General features: G+C 41.2%; 1 protein-coding gene and 1 long non-coding RNA gene across 5 annotated transcripts in view; one reads left to right on the forward strand and one right to left on the reverse strand.

Annotated features, from left to right (window-relative positions):
• Nucleotides 1-960: 960 nt before the first annotated feature.
• On the forward strand, nucleotides 961-1,952 carry LOC129166561 (uncharacterized). Its single transcript, XR_008565540.2, has 2 exons — nucleotides 961-1,392; nucleotides 1,736-1,952. It is a non-coding gene; the product is annotated as an uncharacterized lncRNA (long non-coding RNA).
• Nucleotides 1,953-11,378: 9,426 nt separating this feature from the next.
• Nucleotides 11,379-24,273, reverse strand: part of svild (supervillin d) — an 89,582-nt gene continuing 76,687 nt past the window's right edge. For 3 of the 4 annotated variants that reach the window (XM_015976578.3, XM_015976579.3, XM_070545605.1), the window contains 21 exons: nucleotides 21,512-21,659; nucleotides 20,460-20,543; nucleotides 20,294-20,380; nucleotides 19,835-20,015; nucleotides 19,217-19,389; nucleotides 18,037-18,192; nucleotides 17,826-17,962; nucleotides 16,986-17,133; nucleotides 16,747-16,892; nucleotides 16,477-16,652; nucleotides 16,076-16,211; nucleotides 15,598-15,898; nucleotides 15,358-15,512; nucleotides 15,120-15,222; nucleotides 14,831-15,038; nucleotides 14,628-14,761; nucleotides 14,394-14,549; nucleotides 14,182-14,325; nucleotides 12,682-12,794; nucleotides 12,440-12,595; nucleotides 11,379-12,342 (listed from right to left, as the gene is read on the reverse strand). In XM_015976578.3, the coding sequence (XP_015832064.3) occupies nucleotides 12,256-12,342; nucleotides 12,440-12,595; nucleotides 12,682-12,794; nucleotides 14,182-14,325; nucleotides 14,394-14,549; nucleotides 14,628-14,761; nucleotides 14,831-15,038; nucleotides 15,120-15,222; nucleotides 15,358-15,512; nucleotides 15,598-15,898; nucleotides 16,076-16,211; nucleotides 16,477-16,652; nucleotides 16,747-16,892; nucleotides 16,986-17,133; nucleotides 17,826-17,962; nucleotides 18,037-18,192; nucleotides 19,217-19,389; nucleotides 19,835-20,015; nucleotides 20,294-20,380; nucleotides 20,460-20,543; nucleotides 21,512-21,659 (3,129 nt within the window). In that variant the 3' untranslated portion in view covers nucleotides 11,379-12,255. Of the gene's footprint in view, nucleotides 12,343-12,439; nucleotides 12,596-12,681; nucleotides 12,795-14,181; nucleotides 14,326-14,393; nucleotides 14,550-14,627; nucleotides 14,762-14,830; nucleotides 15,039-15,119; nucleotides 15,223-15,357; nucleotides 15,513-15,597; nucleotides 15,899-16,075; nucleotides 16,212-16,476; nucleotides 16,653-16,746; nucleotides 16,893-16,985; nucleotides 17,134-17,825; nucleotides 17,963-18,036; nucleotides 18,193-19,216; nucleotides 19,390-19,834; nucleotides 20,016-20,293; nucleotides 20,381-20,459; nucleotides 20,544-21,511; nucleotides 21,660-24,273 lie in introns of those variants that run through there. The other variant, XR_011516894.1, reaches the window with a different exon arrangement.

Raw genomic sequence — 24,273 nt, forward strand, 5'->3', positions numbered from 1 at the left:
CACAAGGAGTCTTTTTTTCCAGATGCTGCATGCGGATAGTCGTGAAGTAAGAGAAATAACACGAGCTAGGTAGGAAGTGAGACATGTCTTAGCAATCTGCATTTGGCATATTTCAAAATAAAACTTGTGTTGCATTGTTTTTCCAGCTCTTGTTTTATTTTTAAAAGGATAAAAAAAGATAAAACTACAGTTAAAATGACAAAAAAAGATTGCGAGTAAAAAAATTTAAGTCTAGGTGGAAGTCTCGAACAAGGGACAGGTCTCCAAATACCTTCTCCCCATCTGGAAACACAGAGTTGTTGCTCCATAATAGGCAGCAGACGGCAGAGATACGTGCCCTAAAAGAGCAGCTTTCTGCACAAGTGCAGGCTCCCAACAGAGCCGTGTCCAGGACTTTTAAAATGGGGTGGCCCATGTGGGGCACTTGTTTATGCATGGGTGGCACCAATGGTTATGCTTATTTATTTATTTAATTATTTATTTACACAAATTGTTTATTTATTTATTTACTTGCTAATGAATTTTGGAGTTTCACATTGCACAATCACCATTTTTTCTATTCATCTTCTAGTTTCGTGGTGGTTAGCAAGTCACTTCTTGTTTGGGGGTAGCAGTAGCTCAACAGGTTGAGCGGGTTGTCCAGTAATCGTAAGGTTGCAGGTTCGATCCCGGCTCCGGACAGAGAAGTCTGCTGTTGTGTCCTTGGGCAGGACACTTCACCCCCCTTGCCTGCTGGTGGTGGTCGGAGGGACTGGTGGCGCCTGTGCTTGGCAGCCTGCGCTGTCAGTGCGCCCCAGGGCAGCTGTGGCTACATCGCAGCTCATCACCATCAGTGTGTGAATGAGTGTGTGAATGGATGAATGATACACTGTAGTGTAAAGCGCTTTGGAGTCCTTACTCTGAGAGGCGCTATACAAGTGCAGGTCATTCATCATTTATTTGTTGCATTATCGCCACCAACTGGAGTTGAGTGGGACTCTAAATACTATTTATGTGAATATGAAAAAATAATAAATAATATTAATACTACAGAAATGTTCTGTAGGCCTGGGCTAGAAGACAATGTTAAAGAGCGGGTCAATTGAGCCTCGGAGTCCTTCTCCACCCACGTATCAATTTTAAAAAATGCAACATTAGTAGGCGTTGCCTGGAGGACCGAGAGGGCGGAGCCGCGGCAGTGACGAAGACGATGGCTAACTAGACGAAGCTAGCTCCCTTCACTCTGAGCAGTTATTAGAAGTGGAGGATGTTTCTCCCCCTCCTTACCCAGACACTCGAGAAGAAAGGGACCAAGTCTATTTGGAGGAGACAAGCGGACCTGAGCCTTATTGTTGTGAGCTTGTGAGTTGCCTGTAACTCCCAGAACCGACCCAACAAAACCACCTCTGAACGGTAAGTAGCCGTTAGCCATAGCATTGGATTAGCTGCAGGGTTTGTCTCCACGGCCCTAGAGCTAGTATTCAGCATGTTTTAGAGGTTTATCTGCTTCAGCACACCTGGTTTTAATCAGCAACAAATAGCTGAGCTGCTTAACAGTTAATCTAACCTGTTAAAGCAGGAAAATCCACTAAAACGTGCTGGATAGCAGCTCTCCGGTAGCCCTGGGCTTAAGTTACAGTCTGCCGCATAAAGTTATGAAAATACCCCATGAGAAAATTATTCTGTAATGTGTTCAGCTCACTAAAACTGCCATGATTTATTCATTTACTAATAACAGCTGCTCTCTTGGTTCTAGGTCCTCTGGTGTCTGCAGCTGGTCTCTGGTGTCTGCAGGTGGTCTCCTCTGCTGGTGTCATCAGGATCAGGAGCTTCCAGAAGAATGTGCCTTTCAATGACTCTTTCCCCCTTATTTGTTATATTAATTAAATAAATCTCAATTTATATATTTCCTGTTTTTGTTCATGTCCATAAATACTTAAACATGCTTGAAATTAAAACAAGCTTTTAACAGTGAGGTGCTAGTTTAATTCATCACAATAGAGCTAGTTAAACATGCAATGTGATAATTCAATTAATGTAATTTATAAATATCCATTAAAATATCAAAACTGGGATCTATATGAGATATTTGGCAGCACAAAAAAACTTGTCAAACACAATATTTATTATAATAATTGGAGGCAGACAGGAGACAGAGCTGATGGAGGTTCTCAGTCATCGAAGGATGGCTGAAGGCTTTCCAGGAACAGGAGATGTGGTGTTGTCTCTTCTCTCTCTATTCTGCCAGATGAGCTGATAGGTTACAGGTGAGTGAAGACATCCTCATGCTGTCATAACCAGATGACAGGAGTTATCAGGTGATCAGCCAGGCTAATGAGATGCAGAAAGAAAACAAATTCAGGACAGTGTACAATATGTGGTGTTGCTCACCTTATGTGCTTTTATAGTTATTAACGTGTGCCTGCCTCATGGTGTAGAGTCCATATTTTGCTGAGTGTCCTGCAATAATGCAGGTTATTAGTTAATTTACTTTTGATAGCAAAAACAAAATATTTAATGTAAAAGTTGTTTTCCAGGTGAATCAGCTCACACGTCACCACCAAGTGTCACGGGGGCAGAATCAGTAGCCTCCGTCATGATGTAATCACATACTTATTTAACCCTCTGATGCATGAATTATGAAATCTTCAACCATGATTTTTTAAACAATTTTTTTCATTCATCTTTAGGTGTGAATGAAACAAATTTCAACAAATATTTTTTGTAAAATTTTATAATTTACAAATAATTTATTACATGTCCACCTCAGTGGACAGCGTGCATTCTGAGCATGAAATATGTCGGCTTGGCTTACTGAAGTCCAAATGGAGGGGCTCACATGCATTAAAGTCTTCAACAGCTGTGCCTAATAGCAAAAACAAAAAAATAACAACTTTGAGTACCTGTCCACTGTAGTGACCGTTATGCATCAAAGGGTTAATTGTTAATATCTTAAAAATTCTGAAATGTTTCAATTTTTTTTTACCTTGAGCCTGAGCTTGCACTGTCACTGAGGTGAAAGCTGGAATCAACAGCAGACACCTCACACCTTGGTCTTTTCAGGGGGTGTGGCCGCTGCTCTGGGACCTTCTGGAAGATGAATTTTCATCATGGTCCCCGTGGGTCACCAGACACACTGCGGCTGTGAACTCCATTCTGGCTGGCTATGTAAAAACAAAGAAGCAGCACATTTATAAATGTTAAAAAGAGCATAAAATCACGTGTAACAATAATCTGTAAAACAAATTAAAACTAGAAGGTAATAAAATGTTTACATAGAAGATTATTAAAAATAATTCACCTTTGCTACAGGGAAGGTTTCACGTCAGCCTGGACAAGTGCATTCTTGCAGCTAAATCAGTCTGACAGCCAGTGTCTTGGGTAGATTTAGCCTGAAAAAAAAAATAGAAGCACATTGTTGTTGGGAGTTTATAAAGTCAGATAATATACAAAAGAAACTCCTATATAGGCGCTTTATAACATTCCTAGTGTGTGATCGTTGTTATAACGTAAAAGTCAGTCACATATGATGTGGAGAGCCTGAAATGTGACCTCCTGAACAGAATTCCTTACAGAACTGGGTCACAAGCTGGATTTCACGCTGTAATGCTGTGTGTCAACTGGTGCTGCGTCAGTTAGAGCCACTGTTGCAGAATTGCCGACTGACTAGCTAAAGGAAGTGAACCACGTCTCTCAGACTTTGCATTTAGGTAGGGAATTGTCTTTAGAAGACGTTAAAACGTTTATTTAGCTCACTCACCTCAGACTGGAGCCCGCCGTGGTGGGGGAGCAGAGTCGGTGGGCTGCATCTAAATCGCGGAAGAGCCACGGTGGGCAGCCTCCCTCTTCAAACGGAGACGTGCAGAATCGCGGGTAAAATGCCCACAGAGTCACCGCAAGCATACTACACTACACCTACTCACCAATACTAAGACGATATGGAACACTAAACCCGAACTACTTTCCCAATTACACTAACAGCCAAACACTAACTAAACTACAATATCCAACAGCCAAATCTAACACTAAATAAGTATTTATAACACTAAAAGATATGCTAAGACTAGGATATGCTAATGCTATATGCTAATACTGAACTACCGCTGACCTCCTACTGCTCACTTGCAAATCCAACTCCCACTCGCCACAGGGCGTGGCCGAGACACTCGTTGCTTTTATAACTTTGGCACGGAGCTGCTACGTAGTACTCTACTGGTTTACGTAGTACTTTACTCTTTAGCCATTGGCTAAAATTTATTCAAAATGACTCAAATTCTATGTTTTCAGCTGAAGGTGGCGCATTACTGTGGTTTTTAGACAGAATTTTTAATTTTTAAAGAAAATGCACCAAAATGCTAAAATAAAGAATGCACACATTTAAAACACTATTAGACACTCATTTATACAGTTCATCAGCAAAAAAAAAGTTAATTTAGACCTAACTTGCTCTTTAAAGGTGCATGCCACCACACACTATTTTTGGAGTTTACAACTCAAGCCTTTTGTCGACAATGTTAAATCAATTTAAACTGGAACTTAGTAGGGTGGCACCTGGGGTGGCCAATCAGATTCTAAGGGTGGCATGTGCTACCCCAGGCCACTCCCTGGACACGTCCCTGGCTCCCAAAACTATGGAGGCATTATGCAAAAACATGGAAAGCTCTTTGGAAAGCGAGGAAGCTCTAACTGATTTCTTTCAGTGTAGAACCACTGAAATATGTCTTGAGATCAAACAACAGCACGCAGAAATTCTGTCTCTTAAGGAACAGCTTTCTGAAAAAGTGAAAAGCAAAACTCAAGAGGCCAAATCCCATAAGTTTCAGCATCTAGCTCTGAACCATTACTGCAAACTGGGTCAAGAAAAGTCTGAAAGAGAATAAAAAACAGAAATAAACAAAATACAAAGATAGTTTATTGGCATCTTGTAAGACCCTCGGAGACAGGCTTTACATTAAGACTAAACGTGAGTCCGTACTGCAAGACCAGCTAAACACAGCTATGACACGTCTGCATGAGATACAAAGGGAAGAAGAGGATTTTAAGAGAAGAGAAGCTGAATTATGTTCCCAGCAACCAGAACGAAAAGCAGAATGCGTTACCAAAAGTATTGCCTCGATAAATAACGATAGACTGACCGTTGAGCCACGGGAACCACAGGTCAGGCTGGAATCCTGGCTAACTAAAGAACAAAACCACTAACCAGATCTCCTGCAGGTTCAGCTTTCCTTGAAATCAGGAAACATCCAGCAGCTATATTAGCTAAACAAGATGGTATGAACAAGAGCAAATCTCACTCTGTTCAACGTTCTGCCACAAAAGCCAGGATCTTTATATATAAAGCATATATCTTTATATATAAAGATATATGCATATATCTTTATATTTAAAACATGTTTTTCAGGCTTTTAATCAAACAGTTCTTGAATCACTCTTAGTCTGACCCCTCACCTGAGGCAAAGTTGCCCTTGACCTCTTCTGGAGCTAACACCCTGGCAAACCAGCTTTAGGAATCATGTGGTACACAAACCCATCCACTGCGTTAAAGTGGTGATTCAACAGATCAGATGTTTTTTTATTTATTTATTTTATTCATTGCAATACAGACACACACACAAAGGATCGCCACTGACTTCTGTTCATTTTAGTGACTGGATTGTGTCTAAACCTAACCCCAGCTCTAACCATAACTGGTCTACTAATAAACCTAACCCTAACTAAGATTTGATTCATCCCATATCTCTTAAACTAATGAGCAGAGCTCTGTAAAGTGGATGTATAGACCAGTACACCAAATGTTTTACCTCTGTAACACATGGCCACAATCTTGCATGCCCCTTTCAAAATTCCTTCAGGAATTTTCTACTTATAGTTCGTTTTCCCATCCTAATGATTATAATGATAAAACAATAGACTTCGCTAAAAATACACATAATTTCTTTTACTCATGCACGGTGCATGATGTAATATGCTAGCTAAGATTTAACCACCTTCTCTGAGTTTAACATCAACTTTGTAAGGCTTTCATAATCCCACCATCATTACTTTTACAAACGCGACTGTAAACATGAAGAGAGACTGAGCTAAATGAAGGCAGTTTACCGATTTTGCAGAGATACTAATAATTGGCGCATCATAGATCCATGCTTGATGTCCGTGGTCTATGCCCAGCTGCTCCAGGTCAGCTCATCAAAGCGACTGTGTAGTTTTTACTGTTAATTTCTGGAAATATCAATCGAATTTTTGCTGATAGTAAATGAAATGATGCCCAGTTGTTGAAAAGTGTTGAACTGATTAACAAACCGTTGAATGCATGTTCTAATGTGCTGGAAGTCTGTCTGAAGGCTTCTTAGTGAATAATAAATAGAGTCACAGTCACTACCTGCGTTTGAAGATGTTAACAGAGATGACTCAATAGGCAAAGGCTGACTCCGCTTGACTGCATTTCGGCCATCTTCAGAAAATGTAGGTAGGTCGCAGTTCTCTGGCTCTTGAAAAGTCACCTCACATATCTGCGGAGCTTCGGTCCCCGTTTTCATTTTCTCAATCTGTGTTTTCGTTTTAGCATGACAGAATTTCTTTAACAAGTAAATCCTCAACATATCGAGTCTGTTTCCTAAAGTTATGAACTTCCATCTCATATTCAGCTTTGAGTTTTTTCTGTGACCGAGTTAGTTTCTGTGTATTGGCAGGTCCCCATGGACGCCTGAAAATCATCTGCAGCGTTAGCGCCTTTCCTTTCTGGAGAGGGTTTCTTTCACCTTTCAGTTCCTCAGTCACTTCTTGAGTCACTTTCTCTGAGCTTTCAGAATGAGCTGTGTTTTTATCCACTTCTTCAACTATTTTGGGTTTAAAAACCATTTTCTTGGCAGCAGCCAGTCCAGACCTGAGAGACCTAAAAATCCCCAACAAAGATTTAGGTTCTTTGCAAGTCTGGATGTCGTTTTTGTTTTTCAGATCTTCAGATTTGGTGTTTGCACCAGCAACGCCGGTCTAGTTTATGGGATTCATTTCATCACATAAAGTCCTAACTTTTTCAAGAGCGATCAATAATTCTTTCTCTGCCATTTTGAAAGTCCTTATGTTCTCGTGTTCCTCCAGCTTTTGTAGTTTTGTCTGTTCTGTCACCAGCTTAAATGTGTCACTATGAGCCTTAATTTCTTCATCCAGTTTGACCTGAAGTTTTTCAGCCTGCTTCTCAGCACGCTCACATCTTTTTTGTAGTTCCTGGTTTAAAAACTCCATATGCTCTAAAGATTTCAGTAAGTCAGACTTTTCCTCCGCAAAAGCTCTTTGTTCTGCACTTATGATTTCATAGAGGCTGGCTTTTTCAGCTTTGAGGCATTTAATAAGGGTAAGGCCTTTAATGTTTGCTTTTCCACGAACCTCTCGATCTTTACCAGGGTCTGGCACAGGGACTGAACACTGACGTGTGGTAGGTTCTGCTGTTTCACTTTTTAAAACAATCTCTTCATTCGATTCATGGAAACGGATGATCATTGTGTAATGAAGTTAATTTACATCTAATTACGGACCGTAAGACATTAAGATTGCATATCAAGTATGAAATCCATCTTACGGACCACTGAGTTGTTTAACTAGAAGATCGGAACTTTTTAATGTAGGGATTTGTAACACTTTGTATTAACTGAGAGACAAGAGAAGAGAGAGAGTCCTTCAAACGTTTAAGATGATTTATTACTAAATAATTTTAAAGAATTTAAACAAGACTAACTCTACTAATGATGGATGTATCTGGTATTAATGAGATGTGAGATGGTTGATGTGTGTGAATGAGTGTTACTATCAGAACTCTTGTATCCGGAGAGGCAAGTCTGAGTGGGAGATGATGTTTTGCTCCTAACTGTGATCATAACTGTGATCAGAGTTTGACGGGAGTTTCGTAAACACATGAGACGCCATTTTTGTCGCATCCACACATACCCTCAGAATGAGACCTCCTTCACGGATCCAGAATGTCAGGTCCACGGACCCTCCTTTCGGTACTGGAGCCGGTGGTACAACGTCACAGCACGACTAACTAGTCCTTGGATTGTCTCCAGGTAAAAAGTGACAGGTGGTTCACAGCATCAAAGGGGGACCCTCCTTGGGTCAGTGAGTTCAGCTTTATATATATATATACATACACACACACACACACACGTGTGTGTATGTATATGAAACAAATCACTATTTTTGTCAATCTTTAATGTTCTCTGGTACTTTTAAATTACATTTATTTTAGAAATCTGAACATCTGAAACATTAGGTAACTGTTTTGTAATAATAAAATAAGTTTTAAACTAAAATCTTCACACATTAGTGCAGAACAGAACTCAATAAAAAAGGCATCAAAATATCAGTTCTCAAATTCTCTGTTTTAAATGTTTTCGTTAAAAATAAGAAATGAATAATAAAAGCAAGGAGACAAAAATGTGTGTTAAAAACATGTTAAAGTACTAAAAAGGATGCAAGACATTCAGGAAGTCGTGATATTGGGATGTGGTTTGGGTGATCACCGCAAAATCATGACATATCATGACATTTGTATTTTTTATTTATTATTTTTATTTAAATTAATTAATTAACTTAAATAAATTAATCAATTAACTTAAATAAATTAATTCTATGATGTCATAAAGGCAGGGGAAGAAGCCAAAGTGTGTTGTTTCATTGGGTGAAGCCAACCACAACTACACCGACAACAACAACACCACCTTTTACAACATTTTATATTATATATTATATATATATATATATATATATATATATATATATATATATATATATATATATATATATATTCAATTCAAGTTTATTTATATAGCGCCAAATCACGACAAGAGTCATCTCAAGGAACTTCACATAATAAACATTCCAATCCAGGTCAGTTCATTAAGCCAATCAGAAAAAATGTTTCCTATATAAGGAACCCAGCAAATTGCACTAGTCAGTGACTTTACAGAAATCCTCATACTAAGCAAGCATTTAGCAACAGTGGAGAGGAAAACTCCCTTTTAACAGGAAGAAACCTCCAGAGGATCCTGGCTCAGTATAAGCAGCCATCCTCCACGACTCACTGGGGATCGAGAAGACAGAGCGGGCACGCACGCACGCACGCACACACACACACACACACACACACACACACACACACACCAAGCAATGTGCCTATGGTTACATTGTGATTTCTTAGTAAAAATTCTATTTGGTGAGGGATAAACTTTATTGTATTTATCCTAGTGAATCTATTGTTAAACGGGTAAACTAGCAGTAGCACATCCAACGTCAAGGAATCAAAAAGTTATTATCAGGAGAGGGAGAATGTTTAAGTGGTTAGCAGCAGAGTGCTAGACGATGGCTCCCTCCATGAGGACACCACAGCTCAGCAGAATATCACCGTAACATCCTCTGGGGAGAAAAACACTTAGAGGAAAAAATAAAGTTAACAGCTGAAATTCCAGAAATTAATACAGTTAAAGAGTAGATTGTAGAAGAAAGTAGTAGAGTGTGAAAAGTGGTCAGTGTATCCTCCAGCAGTCTACGCCTATAGCAGCATAACTACAGAGATAACTCTGGATAACCTAGCCTTTTTAGATGGAGGCATGTTGGAGGCAGGGCAAGGGAGAGCCATCTTTACTGACTGTACACTCCACCTCCCTCTACTCCCCCACTTGTCCAGATGTAGGCTAACATCAGATTTTAACCATAGGCCCTATCAAATAAAAATGTTTTAAGCCTAGTCTTAAAAGTAGACAAGGTGTCTGCCTCACAGACTAAAGCTGGGAGCTGGTTCCACAGGAGAGGAGCCTGATAACTAAAAGATCTGCCTCCCATCCTAATTTTAGATATTCTGGGAACCACCAGTAAACCTGCAGTCTGAGAGCGAAGTGCTTGGTTAGGAACACATGGAACAATCAGATCACTGATGTATGATGGAGCTTGATTATAAAAAGCTTTATATGTGAGAAGGAGGATCTTAAAATTTATTCTGAATTTAACAGGTAGCCAATGTAGGGAAGCTAAGACAGGAGAGATATGATCACTCTTTTTAATTCTCATCAGATCTCTCTCCCTCTCTCTCTCTCTCTATATATATATTTTTTTTTTCCTTGAACTCCTGTCCATTGGCTATCAGGCTCCTAGTGTTCCACTGAGGGACACAAAAAGCCATGATGTTCAATCATAAACCTTCAATCTACAGTGGAGCGTGGCTAGATCAACAAGCAGAGCAAAATGTTTATGCATCCAAGTCTGTCTAGATTTCTAGGCTTGGAGATCATTTCAGTACCCACAAACTTTGGTGACTGTAATGTGTAATATTTATAGGTCTTTACAAAATAAAGGATGGTCTTAAAGACCTTTACACTAAAACAGACTTCGTGGTAAACCTGCAAATGTTTCTTTGTTATATTATATTGTACTATTGATTTTAATTTCTCATTAATTTCTCATTAAACTTCTCATACATATCACACTAAAACAGACTTCAAACTGGCTACTCTCTTTAGTTCACCTAAAACAACCACGTAAAAGAATCTGAGCATAAAAAATAGCCTTAATCATTAACATTTAATGCCATTATGGTTGGTTAATTTATCTAAATGGTGACTTTAGTATTTCTCCATTTGCTTCTATCAGCCATCCTTGAGCATAAGTTTATTCAGTAGGAGTACAAAACTTTATTATCCCTAATGGGGCAATTTGTCTTGCAGCCAACATTAACAGTCAGAGACCACACAACAAGCAGGACAGTCATCATACAACCAGGGTGCAGACATCAGGTTTGCCAGTCTTATATAAGGCCGATCACACATCACTGACAATACGAACACTAACAGGGAATAATGAACTTTTATACCTCTTCAAGTTGTATCGTACCGCCCTGCATCTGCGAGCTGATGGCAGCAATGTGTACCCACAGCACAGAGGGTGATTGGGGTCGTGGATAATAGCTTTAGCTTTCCTCCTAACCCTTGATCTGTCAAACTGAGAGACATCTACAAGACTTCTTCATGTAACTTTGCTGCACATTTTGACGATGTGCTTATGGTGAGAGACTCAAACCAGCCAATAAAGGAAAAAGCAAAAACAGACTAAATAAAACAAGAATAAAGCATTTTCATTAAAGAGTTCAAAGAGTCAGTTCCAAAAGATTTATGTCAAGACGTGTTCACAAGAAGAAAGTCTTCTTTATAACTAGTAAAATAAAGTAAGATAAATATATAAACCATGCAAAGATGTCATTTGATAAGCGGACTTCATTTCCAGCTCTGTTTAAGCAGCAGGTGCTGCTAATCTCTTATCGATGGCTCGATGAATTACACCTGTTACTTTATGCACCACCACGGAGAAGAAAACATTAAACCCTGTCTGGAGAAAGTGAAAAGAAACTATTCAAAGACATTTTAAATGCATGTTTAATTTTTAAGAGAATACTAAGCATCGTGTCATTTCTGTATGTGTCTCTACATAAAATACAGATCTTATTGTCACCAAAAAGATGCATAATGCCACAAATGAATAAATGATTGCAAAGACTTTCATAATACAGGCAGTTTTAGAAGTGACATATCCATAAAAAGGTACTGGGGTTTAATAATAAAGGCAGTTTATGCAGCACTTTGCCTCTCACTGTCTCTCTCTCTCTCACACACACACATGCGCGCACACGCACACATAATACTTCTAATGTTCTGCATTTACACACACCCACGTACAACTCCTAAAAACCCAGGTACGAGATAAACAAGTAAAATTTGGTCCCACATGACCAGAAGTAATCAGTACCAAACCTTTAGATATGAATAATTATGCATAATTTGTGGAGCTAAAAAGATTTTGGACCGTCTTACAGACTTGCAACCAATACCAATAAACCAATAAAAACTGAATGCAAAATTTAGTCTGACTTCAACTCTTTTTCAGCTCTCTGAAAACTTGTGTGAATATTTCTTCTCTCACTTAAATCTGACACTTCCAGTTAAATTAAAACAGACTGGTGACTCCCTTTTGCTTTAAAACAACAAAACAATAGATTTGGAGTAAACAAAACACACATTAACAGTATATTACATATTTATAGAGCAAAAGACTAACAATTGCACATAATGGTTGGCTAAAATAGTTTAGGGAGTAACAAAAAATGGCACAGATATAAACATTTGAACAAAAGTGTACATTTGAATTTCTTGATTTTCCACAAAAAATATTAAAACGTGAAATAGAAAAGCTGCAGAGAAAGAATGAAAACAAGATGTGTGTTTAATTTTCCTTTTTTTAAAACAAGCCCTTGCTCTTCTTCAGGTTCTGCTGTTTCCAGTTCGCCATGGCGTTGAACTCCACGCGACTCACATCAAAAAGTGTCTGCAAAACCACCAAAATCAAAACAAGTAAGTTTCTGGACATGTTTATTTGTGTATTTCAGACAAATATGCAGCACAGGTAGGTAGGTGTGTGTCACCTTGAAGTCGTCGTCAGACAGGTAGTCCTCCAGACGCTGAGGGTCCACTCCTTCCGGTAAGGGCTTCCTGGTCAGCTCTTCGATGGAGTACTGCTGCTTGCTGAGCTTGGACAACACATCTTTCACCAGAACTGCTCTGTTCCTTGAGCTTCCAGCCTGCAAACAGATTCAACCCAAAAATGTTAACCCAACAAATTAAAGGGTTTTCTGTCATTTATGAAACAAAACTGGAAGAGATGTACATTTGATGTGACACTGGTGTCCTTCTCCCAGTGTGGGAAGATGTTTGTGAATGTCAGGGGCTCAAAGCCCGCTACGACCAGGTAGGCCAGAGGGGGGCGCCGCAGATTCTTCTCTGTGAATCACAACGAGACAGTCAATGAAACTGGTACAAATAATGACTAAAGAAAAAAACAAGCAAATATTTGATGTGACTTCTGATACTTCAATATGTATTTATAACACATTTATATGGACATTTTCACATTAATAAAGTAAAGGTTGCATGTCTGCAATGAGATACTGACTCAGGGACAGTCTCAATTACAAGCCCATTATTTGTTTGGTCTATTTTTTGTTTATTTTCTGTTTTTTTTAACACATACAAACATAAAATTATAATTAGAACATTAAAAAAAAACCAAATCATTAGACACTAATGTTCAAAACACACGTCACTTCCCTCATCGTAATCCTTATTTCTTTATTATAATCAACTATTTATTTATTTATTTATTTATTCACGATACATTTTGTTTTCCTCTTCAGTCAAAAACACAGGGAATGCTGCAGTGCAGCTCGCCAAAATAAGAGCATTGAGAAATTCCTTCCACAACTATGTTTCTGATTGTTAATGTTACTAAAGCCTTCCATCATTACAAGTGTGTGTGTAGAGTGAAAACCTTTACAGACATTACATTCTTTGATCACCAACAAGATTGTCTTGAAAGGACAAGGAAAGTATCTATGTTTATGTTTATTTATTTCGCAGACGCTTTTATCCAAAGCGACTTGCAGTTTATAACCTATAGGTCATGTTGTGATCTGTGGGGGAAACCGGAGTACCCGGAGGAAACCCACGCATGCATGGGGAGAACACACAACTCCACGGAGAAAGGCCGCAGCCGAGTTTCGAACCTGTGACCTTCATGCTGCGAGGCAACAGTGCTAACCACTGCGCCACCATGCAGCCACCATGCATCTAGCGCTCACATTTGCAGACTGCAGACACTGATTTACATCAGAAAGTGTCAGAGGTCAGGAGTGAGTCTGAAGTTTCTTTTTATCTAATAAGAACATGAATGTAAAAAGGAAACGCGTGTGTGGGAAAAGATGCTTTTCTGGAATGTGGATGCTTGGAAACAAAACTAGTCAAGTCAAATGTTATTTCTATAGCACCTAATAATGGCAGCAGCCCTGAAGTGCTGCACACAGAGCAAAAAACACATAAAAAAGGCGACAAAGAATAAAAACAACAATAAAAGATACAAAAACTTACAAAAACATTAAAAACAATAAAACCATAAATGAATCTGAAGCCTGAGTACTGGAGGTTAGTAGCAGAATGCAAAGGCATACAAAGTTAAACAGGGCCACAGTATCAGCTGTGTTAGCCTCTAGAGGTCGACTGTTCCACAGCACAGGAGCCACCACAGAAAAAGATCCATCACCCTTAAACTATACCAAAAACATTTCGGTATGCTGCACAACCGATTAAACACTACACACACATGATCTCTAACCTTTGCAGTACTGCAGCACGGTCTCCATGGCACACTTCCTCTCACTGTCCCAGCGCATCTTTGCAGAACCGGTGCACTGTGTGTCATCAGGCTGCCAGCCCTGCCACAGATACACCTCCATGCGGTTGTCCAGCAGGAACAAGGCTGAACAGAAATAAGAAATAAGATATCGGGTCTTAATGATTACCTGTACTTCAGGTTGCTCGTGTTACCTGGCTGCTGTGCAGAGTAGAGGTTCTCCTGCAGGAAAGGCATAGCCATCACTCCCTCTGTCACTCGGGCAGGATACAGCAGCTCCTCCCCTTCAAATGCTCCAGAGCTGGCACTCAGCCGGAAGAGCCGGGGTGTGTAATTGTACTTCCCCGGATCTGGAGAACAAACACACTCTCAGTGATGACCCTCTGTCTTCAAAGCTAAGTCGTTTACAGATTTCTCACCAGACGTACCTTCTAGCATACAATCATAAGACTTCTTGTCCAGTGGGCCTAAAGCCTGCTCAAACTCTGCAGGCTCAGATCCTTCCTCCACCTCCTCTACCTTCAGCCTGCTGGTGCTGTCCAGTCCCATCTCAGAGGGACACCTTTAAACCAAAAAACCTGTCAGTCACTGAGAATCAGCTGTTTACCCCTCCTGTTTTTTACCCATCTACCTCTGTGTTAGTTTATCCACGGCACTTCGGGCCACCAGCTTGGAGCCTGCATGAGTTTTACATCCATGCCACAAGTAGAGGCGACCTTTCTGAGCGTTGAGCAGAACCAGACTGGCCCGAGAACGCAGACTGGCTTGCTGACACTCCACCTCTACAAGAGAGGCCTCCACTTCCGCTTCACCACGAGAGCAAAACAGCCTCCAACTACCTGAACACCAAAATAATTCATCTAAACTCATCTGAATCTGAGCATTCATGGTCTTCTAAAGCATCTTGATCGTGTTTGTACCTATGACGGTGGAGCCGTTGTCCCTGCTGCCCTTATGGATGACTAATCGTCCTTGAAAGAGCTGCAGGAAACACGGCGGCTCTTTTCCTTGACTCACCAACACCTGAAAAGAATGAACACAGTTTGTTTTACAAATAAATAAGAGTCCGAGGTTCTACTTTAGGATTTACTGCATCATGTAAGGTAAATGAGGCAGTATTGAATGATTGGTTCTGTGTTTGTGATGAACTGGACCCACCTGCGCCCCCCGGTGGCTGCCCAGCTCCACGGTCATGAGAGCAGAGGTTCCTTTCTCGCTGGCGCTCGAGTGGCGTCCCTGCCAGAAAAAACAAGCTGTCCTCTCCCGCCCCGGTGCGCCGCTGCTCAGCTCTCCGGGTTTCTGACGCTTCCCAACTGGCACAACGAGGCAGAAACAAAGTGAAACCAGAGGATGGGACTTTTAACATCAATTACAACCATTTGTGTTCGCGCCACCCACCAAGCGTGGTGATGGAGTACTTCCAGCGGATGATGTAGGCGTCACATTCATGCAGCTGGCCGATGCTCTCCTCAGGCACTTCCTCCTCTCCGTGCTCTTTGATGTGCCAGGCTTCCACCGCTACTGTAGCCAGCTCGGCTTGTCTCCCATCCTCTGTCCTCACCAGGCCATAACCTCTCTGGACGTCAACCCCCTCCAGAACCATCTTTACTGGCACAGGCTCGTTGTCCAACAGAGATCTGGCGTCACATGGCTGCAGGTCCAGGTCAAACGGGGAGCGTACAGTGGAGGAATCTGGGCTCTGAGGGGTTTAAGGTTTTAAATATTTTAATTAATTTGAATATATTTTTATTTGTTGCTCCTTTTATGTCCTCTAAGCCACTGAGATAGATATTCAGACCTTCAACTAGAACCTAATCCACTTTTGGCAGCAACAAAAGCCTACAAGCTCGGCACAAATGTCTTTCATCTCATCTACCTTGATGTCTTCTGCTTGAGCCGTTTCCTCTTTCTTCCTCTCGGCCCAGTCCAGGAACTTCTCCCTGAACAGGGACGTCTCGTTGTGCTCCGAGAGACGGCCAAACAGAGTCCAGCTGGGACGTCCCTCCCCCTGTCTGCATGGAACACACACGCACACGCAAACACACACACACACACACACACACACACACACACACACACACACACACACACAAAATCTCAGCAGCTGCACTGTCTCAGGTAAACCACTAGGGGTTGCTACAACACTAATTCTCATCTGAATAATAACATTTCTGTCTAACTGTAACTCTAATTGAACTAAAGGTGAAGCAGAAAAGCAGGAATCTGAAATGCCTTCTGAGTGTTCCTTTACTTCAGGCTGAGGAACGTCATACTCACAGTGGCACATCGGAGTTTGTGCAGGAGGCGTCTAAAGGGTTGAGTCTGCATTTGCTGTAGTCGTAGCTGCCTCCATAAAGCTGCTTGCCCAGTTTGACAGCTACTTTTCTGTCACCCAAGGGCACATCTTTCCCGTGCCATACGTACACTTCACTACCAAAGTCGAACACTAAAACCTGAGCAGGGGAGGAGGGAAGAGAGATGGTTGTATGTTGAAAAACAATAATTACAAACGGATGACGGGTTCACAACGCATCTGACTGATGGTACCTCTTTAGAATTGAGCAGCGTCACACTGGGGATGGAGGCCCAGGCATCTTCATGAGGGACCAGCTTGTCTCCCTCCAGTCTGTAGACCCCGTTGGAGTCCACAACACCACTCTCAAACTGCTCATCTTCCTCTGGACTCCCCGCTCCTGTAAAAAAACACACACACACATTCTCACGCTCAGCCTCGGTGTGTGTGTGTGTGTTTCTGTTTGTCGTTCTGATTAAATTCAAACGTGCACCTCTGTATTCGGCCTTTCCTCCGAGCAGACTCCAGAACTCTTTGGCCCATCGGCTGTCGGTGTTGATGCCCTCCTCCAGTGTAGTCACCTGAGGAGCCTTACAGCCGAGGTCCCTCTTGGTCTGAACGTAAGACGCCATCTCCGATGCCTGCTCACATAGTATGTTTATCAACAAAAAGGCAGAAATAAAGAAAAAATAATACCCCCAAATGCATTGTACAAGACTAAGCTAGTAAAATCATGGCCTAATCAGCGACAGACAGTCTGCTATCTTTTTGAGGAATGTCAGATTGTGCAACAGAGTCACGATGACCTGCAGCGATTCAGAGAAAAGAAATATCTGCAGCTGACACGTTCATTCTTACTTGTACTTGTGTTTTCAAAATGGAGAAACTTTGATTTAAATGAATTATTTGTGGCATAAATTTATGACATTTTGAATTAAGTTAAACCGGATGATTGTTAACCTGCTGAACTAATTCCATCGGACTGAAACCTGATAATTCAGTAATAGTAAAGGTTTGATTCCACACAGTAATGTGTCACCTCATCTCTGACCCGCGACAGCCACACGTCCACTAGGTTAGGCACATCCTAACGTTACATTGAGCCAAACTGTTGTAATAACCAGAAAACCCTCCATCCCACTAAAATCACGAGGCTGAATAAACCACACACACACACACACTCAGCAAAATTAAGGGTTAGGTTTAATAATAAACAACCCAACAGGTTTCCTTCAGCAGGACCTGGGTCTGTTTTTCAGATGACTCATCGTGGTGCATGTCTAAACATGCATAGTTCTCAGAATTCCCCTTCAACAGATGTGAGTTTTACTACCTTAGACTTTTCTATGACGTTGGCGAACTCTCCGCTCCACATAAAGCAGTTCTTTGGTGTAATAAGGAGGAAGCAGTCGCCGCTGTTCAGGGAGCGAGCCGTTGGCTCCACCAAACGCACCTGGACATGCCTCCGACCTGCAGAACCCAGCAGCTTTTACTCATCTGTCTTTTATCCTGAAGACATGACTCCTTTATGGTCATTGCTCTACCTTTGATTCGGATCAACATGAGTTTATGGAAAGGAACCGCGCTGTTGTTGGTCACAACTTCGGTGGACTTCACACTACGCAGGCTGACCTTTCTGAAGTTCTCCTTGCTGGCGAGCCCCGCCAAGGCCACTTCGGACATGTTGGAATGTTTCGCCACTTTGTGAAGAAAAAATACACACTAAGTTATCCACCTGAGATGCTGAAGTGATTCTCTGTTTAACCAGCAGACAGCTAAACTTTGGTAACTGCAGTGAACAGGTCATGCATTTGCTATTCAGTGGCAGCTCGTCCATAGGGGGTGCTAGGGCGCTGCCCCACCAGTCTCACAGGAAGAGGAAAAAGAAGATAGGAATCACAAAATTAAACTAAACTACATCATATAGACTGTACATGCTGTGTGTAATCTGCATTTAAGTGTAATTTGAAAAGGTTATTTCACATTTTTACTACGACTGAATCACCTTGTGACATATTTCCTGTTCCTTTTGAGGGCAGCAATCGTTAACATTAACCTATGCTTAGTGGCGCATGCACGCCGGATCCCGCTCCAATACAACGAATACGTTTGCAGATGTTTGCGACCGAAACCGGGGGGCAGTCTCAGCTCAGGAATCCAGAAGCTCTCCACAGTTCACTGTTTTTTTTTTAAGTTCACCATTCTTTGTTCATTTTAGAGCAGCTGAGTGCACCTCGTGGATTATTATTTTTTTACTATGGAGAACTGGAAAATGATGGAATGTGACGTATGTGTGCAGTTTGCATATGTTGGTGAATAATAGCCAGGTTTTTTGAACAACTTTGTGCTCGTGGGCCCGGCACCGGTCCGTTGGGTTCAAAGTGTGTGACGCATAAAAACGGTAGTTTGGCGTCCGCTAGTGGTGATATGTGGTTAGCGCATCTAAACAGAAGGCAAAAATGCATCCCACTAACAATTCACCAGCTGCCACCTGTTATTCGTGTGCATATAAGATGCCCCCTTCCTCTGATTTAAACTCTGAAAAGGTCACTGGGTCAGTATAGCCTGAGGAACACCCAGAAAGAGGAAGTGAGTGATGAAAAACTTTGAACAAGCAGCATAAAAAAAAAAACTTCCTGATGAGATCTGCTGTTTACACCTGTCCATTTGTTTGCTGTAGTTTATAATAACAAATGTTTAGAGGTGCCTTGGATGTGAACTTACTTCTCTCCACCTGGATCCTTTTGGTCTCCACCGAGGCCACGTTGAGCCTCTGTTCGGTGTAAACCTGCCGGATGTCGTTACGAGCAGCGAGAGCCTTCAGGGGGTTCCTGGAGCCTTGATTCCTCCTGGCTGGTCGCACGGCTCGCTTGTGCTCCGCCACAGCCGAGGTGAGCCTAAAGCCATTATCAGACACAAAAAATGCTAATAAACTGTTTTTAAACAATGCATTAGGCAATATTAGTTATTAATTAGCATTAATTAACAACATTAATAACAGTCAAATTTCTAACATTTTGCAAAAACAAGAAAAATTATCAAAGATTTCACAACCAGCTCAGTGGTTTAGTGATAGCGTCCGCCGTGGGACTGAGGGATCAGGGTTCAAGTCCCGGTCTGGTCATGGGACCCAATGCCTCCCTGCTTGCCACTCGGCTTTAAGGGTTAGGATTGGAGGGTTAAACCACCAAAAGTTTCCTGAGCGCCTGTGTCGGCAGCTAACTGCCCCCCAGGGGACGGGTCAAAAGTGGAGGACAAATTTCACACTCACCAGTGTGTGTCACAACTTGCTTCATGGCAAGAAGAAAAGGGAAAAAGTATGTAGGGTTTGTAGAAACTAACTTTGGTGTGCCGGCCTCCAGCTCACTGAGGTCCTCTTCTGTCAGAACCACGCTGGTCTCCAGTTTAGAGGAAGAGACGGATCTGTAGAAGCTGCTGAACGTCTCCTCGTCGTCCGGCTTCATCACCTCTTTTTCTGTCTCTTTCGTCACCTCGATGGTGGATGTTTTGGTTTTGCTCCCATCTGACGCCCCATCCCCCCACACAAACATACAGTCAAACAAGAAAAGAAATAATTAGAGTTTATTTTCTAAAGAATGCATTTTTTGCAAATTGTGAGGTGATTTTTATACAAAAGTCTTCAGTCATATAAAATACTGATGAAAGTCATTTCAAAATAAGAATGAATCACAATTTAACCATGAAATTGTAAATGCAGATAAACATTTTCTCCGCACATCCAACAGACCCTCTGATAAAATGTTTACATTTACTCGGGGAACAGAGCCGTGTGGATTATACCTTTACTGCTGAGCTTGTCAAGGAAGCACTGCAGCTTGTCGAGGCGTTTGTCTCCTTCCACGTTGATGCAACTTCTGCTAGAGATTTCTGACCAGAAGATTAAATGTGGTCAATTCCAAAACCCAGACAGGGTGGACACATCGTTGGGTGTGGGGGACGACAATACCTTCAGGTGGTTTCACAGGAGTGGTTTTAGATTTCTTTGGTGAGGCGATTGCTGACTCTTCCTTCCCTAAACTTGAGACGAGACCTGGTGGACCAGACAGAAGGTTTTAGTTTTTGCTTTGTTTGTTTTTCTTGTTCCTGATTTTCAAATTTCCACAGGTCTTCCTTTGTCTTGAAAACTTCCCTCTACACTCAAAAAAAAAAAAAAAAAAAAAAAAATTCCTGGCCCAAGTAAACACAAGCTAATACTTAGTTATTTATATGATTTAACTCAAATTTATAAAATCACAACTGTTATTTATCAAAACGTTGAACAAAAATCAAAACTTGAACCTAAACTAAGAATGTTTAGTAAACCCTACTTAATCGAATCCCATTTGTAGGACTTCTAAAAAACTGCTAGGGGCAGCAAATCCCCAGCATGTCATTTGTGCTTCACCAGGGCTGAAAAGGTAAAAGGGAATATACTGTGCATGCACTAAAAAAAGACTCTTGGCCCTAGTAATCACCAACTAACATATTTATGTAAGATTTAACTAATATTTACAAAATCACACCACTTATTTATTAAAATAGATAAACTCCAGTCAAAAAACATCAGAAAATATGCCTTAAAATGGATCTTTTGACTTCATGTAACACAATTACATGGAAAATGCAAATGTAATTGTATTACAAGAAATCTACTTTTTTTCCCCAATGTTGCTTTAATTTGTCTTTATGGAAATAGTGTTGTACAGAAAACAATTTGACCTGTCACTGGTGACCAGAATCCATTAAAAAGCTGCTGGAAGCACAGGTGAAACAAACAAACAAACACAAAAAAAAAAAAAAAAAAAAAAAAAAAAACTGAATATGGTGCAAAAGCGATTAATCGAAAAAAATAATCGACAGATTAATCGATTATGAAAATAATCGTTAGTTGCAGCCCTACTTCCTGAGCCTTTAGATTGCCTCTCAGTCTAAGTTGAATTGATTAAATAAATTAACTTTTGCACCAGATTCTAAAATTTCCAGTTTCACCTGTAGAAACAGAAACATGCTAAGCCTAACCTTTCTTGGCCATTCGTCCAGCCACGGTGAACTGGTCCGAGTCGTTGGCTGCTCCTTTGCCTTTGCTCTTCGACTGCTCCGTCTTCTCTTCGAGGATCTTTAGCCTATCATTCAGCGACATGGTGGTCTCCATATTGACTTTGGACTTCTGTTGGATTTACAAACAAGAATCTGTTAGACACACGCTGCATGGCGGTGCAAATGTTAGCACTGCTGCCTCGCAGCAAGAAGGTTGCAGGTTTGAAACCCGGCTGCAGCCTTTCTGCGTGGAGTTACATGTTCTTTCCCATGCATGCGCAAGTTTCCTCCGGGTACTCCGGTTTCCCCCACAGATCACAACATGCCCTACAAGGTTAACAATTGTATGTCGCTTTGGAGAAAAGCCAAATGAATAAACATAAACAAACAGACACTACTTTATCTATTTCACACAAGAGCACATAAAAGGCCAGCTAAATGAGACAAAGATGTTAAAGGTCAAGAAAAAAAACACGTATTAAGTATTAAGGAATAAATATTTTCTCACATAAAAAAAAGTGGAATATATAATGAACCCTCAAGTAAATGAAACCATCAAGTCAAAAACATCACACATCCTGACACCAAAGGCTCTTTACTGGAATTCTGTTCTCCACTGGAACCCAGCAGCCACATCTCAGTAAATAATATTACCCTCCTAAAAATTTAAAACGTTTTATGCCCCCACAGGGAATTTTATTGCCACGCAGCTTTTCTTCACTAATAATGAGCAACACCGTATGTGTAATTCAGATTCCTCTGTAACTGTAGGCTACACACAGAGAGGACAGGCCCAACGACAGAACGTGACAACATACGAGAAAGCCATTCCCAGAAGAGAAATGTTTACTAGCAGAATGCAACTGTGAAACATTTGTCAACAATTGCACATTATAATTGGAACTACTTGAAATTCGAGTGAAAGAAACAAATGCTGGAGATCAATTCAACGAGCAGCTTAGTGAGATCCCAGAGGATTTTTTATTTCTTTGTGGTTGAATGATGATCTGTGTGATCGTCTGACTGTCGTCATCTTTGCACTCTGTAGTCAATTTAAACATTTACAGATGTCAGCAGCTTTGAAGAGAAAAACATGTTTGGCTGGAGCTCAGCTAAGCAGCAGCAAAATGGCATGAGACATAAAGTCCCATAGTCATCATCACATACTGGTGAAGTTCATCTCCGCATCTGACCCATCACCATGGAGGGGAGCGGTGAGCTGCAGCTGTGGCTGCACGCGGGAACTATTTGATAGTTAACCCCCCCCAATCCAACCACTTAAAGCTGAGTGTCAAGCTGTGAGGCATTGGGTCCCATTTTTAAAGTCTTTGGTATGACCCAACCGGGAATCGAACCCCGATCTCCCAGTCCCAGGGCGGACACTGTACCACTAGCATTGGCTCCACTGAGGGGTTTTGGACGGGTTGGGTCAGGATGCTCGTTTGTCTGTTTTTTTTGTAAAAGCAGGCCATACAACCGACCTGGCCCGCACCATTCATGGGCCCTCTTCGGTTGTAGGTCCATAGGACAATGGAGCGGTACAGCTAGGGTGGAATGGCAGGCACATGAGGTCCATGGACTGGGGAACCCAAAAAAAAAAAAAGTCACTGCTTGCAATTAGCAATTAATATTTGTTATTTTGTGGCTCCAGCAAGCAATAGCAAGGTTTGGTTGGCTTCAGAACTATAAACATCTTGCTCCATTGTCGGCGACAGCCACATACAGGACGATACACGTTTTGGTTTAACCCCACCTGCCAGCTAGTGAGAGTCCGACTGGTGATCAAAATGCTCTCTTGAATTCGTGACCCATATTGGTCCATACCGACCCACTCCTTTCTATCTTGCTACCAAGTGTTAGTATGATTAAATGGGATATGGACCAATGGTCTAATGAGGACACGCGTATTGAGATAATGGTGTATCTGTATATATTTGATTGAATTTGAATGACGACCAAGAAAACAACAATCTGGATACGTGTTGCTTAAATAACCTTCTTCTGTAAGGTGGCCAGGCTCAACCCCAGAGATATTTTGTTTCTTCTCCTCATCCAAAACAACGAGGAGGTGGTCTTAATTTCATCTAATCTAATTTTACCTAATCTCATGAAGGCGGTCCAGGCATCTGATTAGAATTCCTCCAAGTTGCTTATATGTTCAGGCCTGTATTTACAGACATCTCCCACTTGGACAGTAAATAATAGTTCTAGTAGAACAGCTGATACTTTACATATATTATTACTACCGCATTGTTTCACAACCCCCTATCCATTATGCCTAATGTGTATGTCGAGAAACTACTGTTGTACATAGTGTCTTGTCTCGTTTAATTCTTTGCATTCTTGGTGACTTTGTACTCTTTTGCTAGCTGTCCTGAGCTTTGGTAATGCACAAATGTCCCCACTGTGGGATCAATAAAGTTTTACCTCATCTCTTCTGCATTTATCCCACTGGGAGTATATCCCAAGACACTGGAGGGACCATATATCTTCTCTGCACTGCACATGCAGTGGGATTCCCCAATAGAAGCCGAAAGTATGTCTTAGATACTTCCTCAACCCGATCTTGGATTAGCAGAGAAAAATGGATGGATAATGGATGTTTTTAGAAAACCATTGCTCTAAATTAAAGGTGCAACATGCAAGAATGGCATAATGTTGTCAAATATGGGTACTGCAGTTTATTTCTATAAACAAAATGTCTCTTAGTCACTGCCGTTCTCTGAGTTAAATTGCTGTTTCCA

The sequence above is a fragment of the Nothobranchius furzeri genome, chromosome 16 (genome assembly GCF_043380555.1).
Source record: "Nothobranchius furzeri strain GRZ-AD chromosome 16, NfurGRZ-RIMD1, whole genome shotgun sequence".
NCBI classification, from domain to species: Eukaryota; Metazoa; Chordata; class Actinopteri; order Cyprinodontiformes; family Nothobranchiidae; genus Nothobranchius; species Nothobranchius furzeri.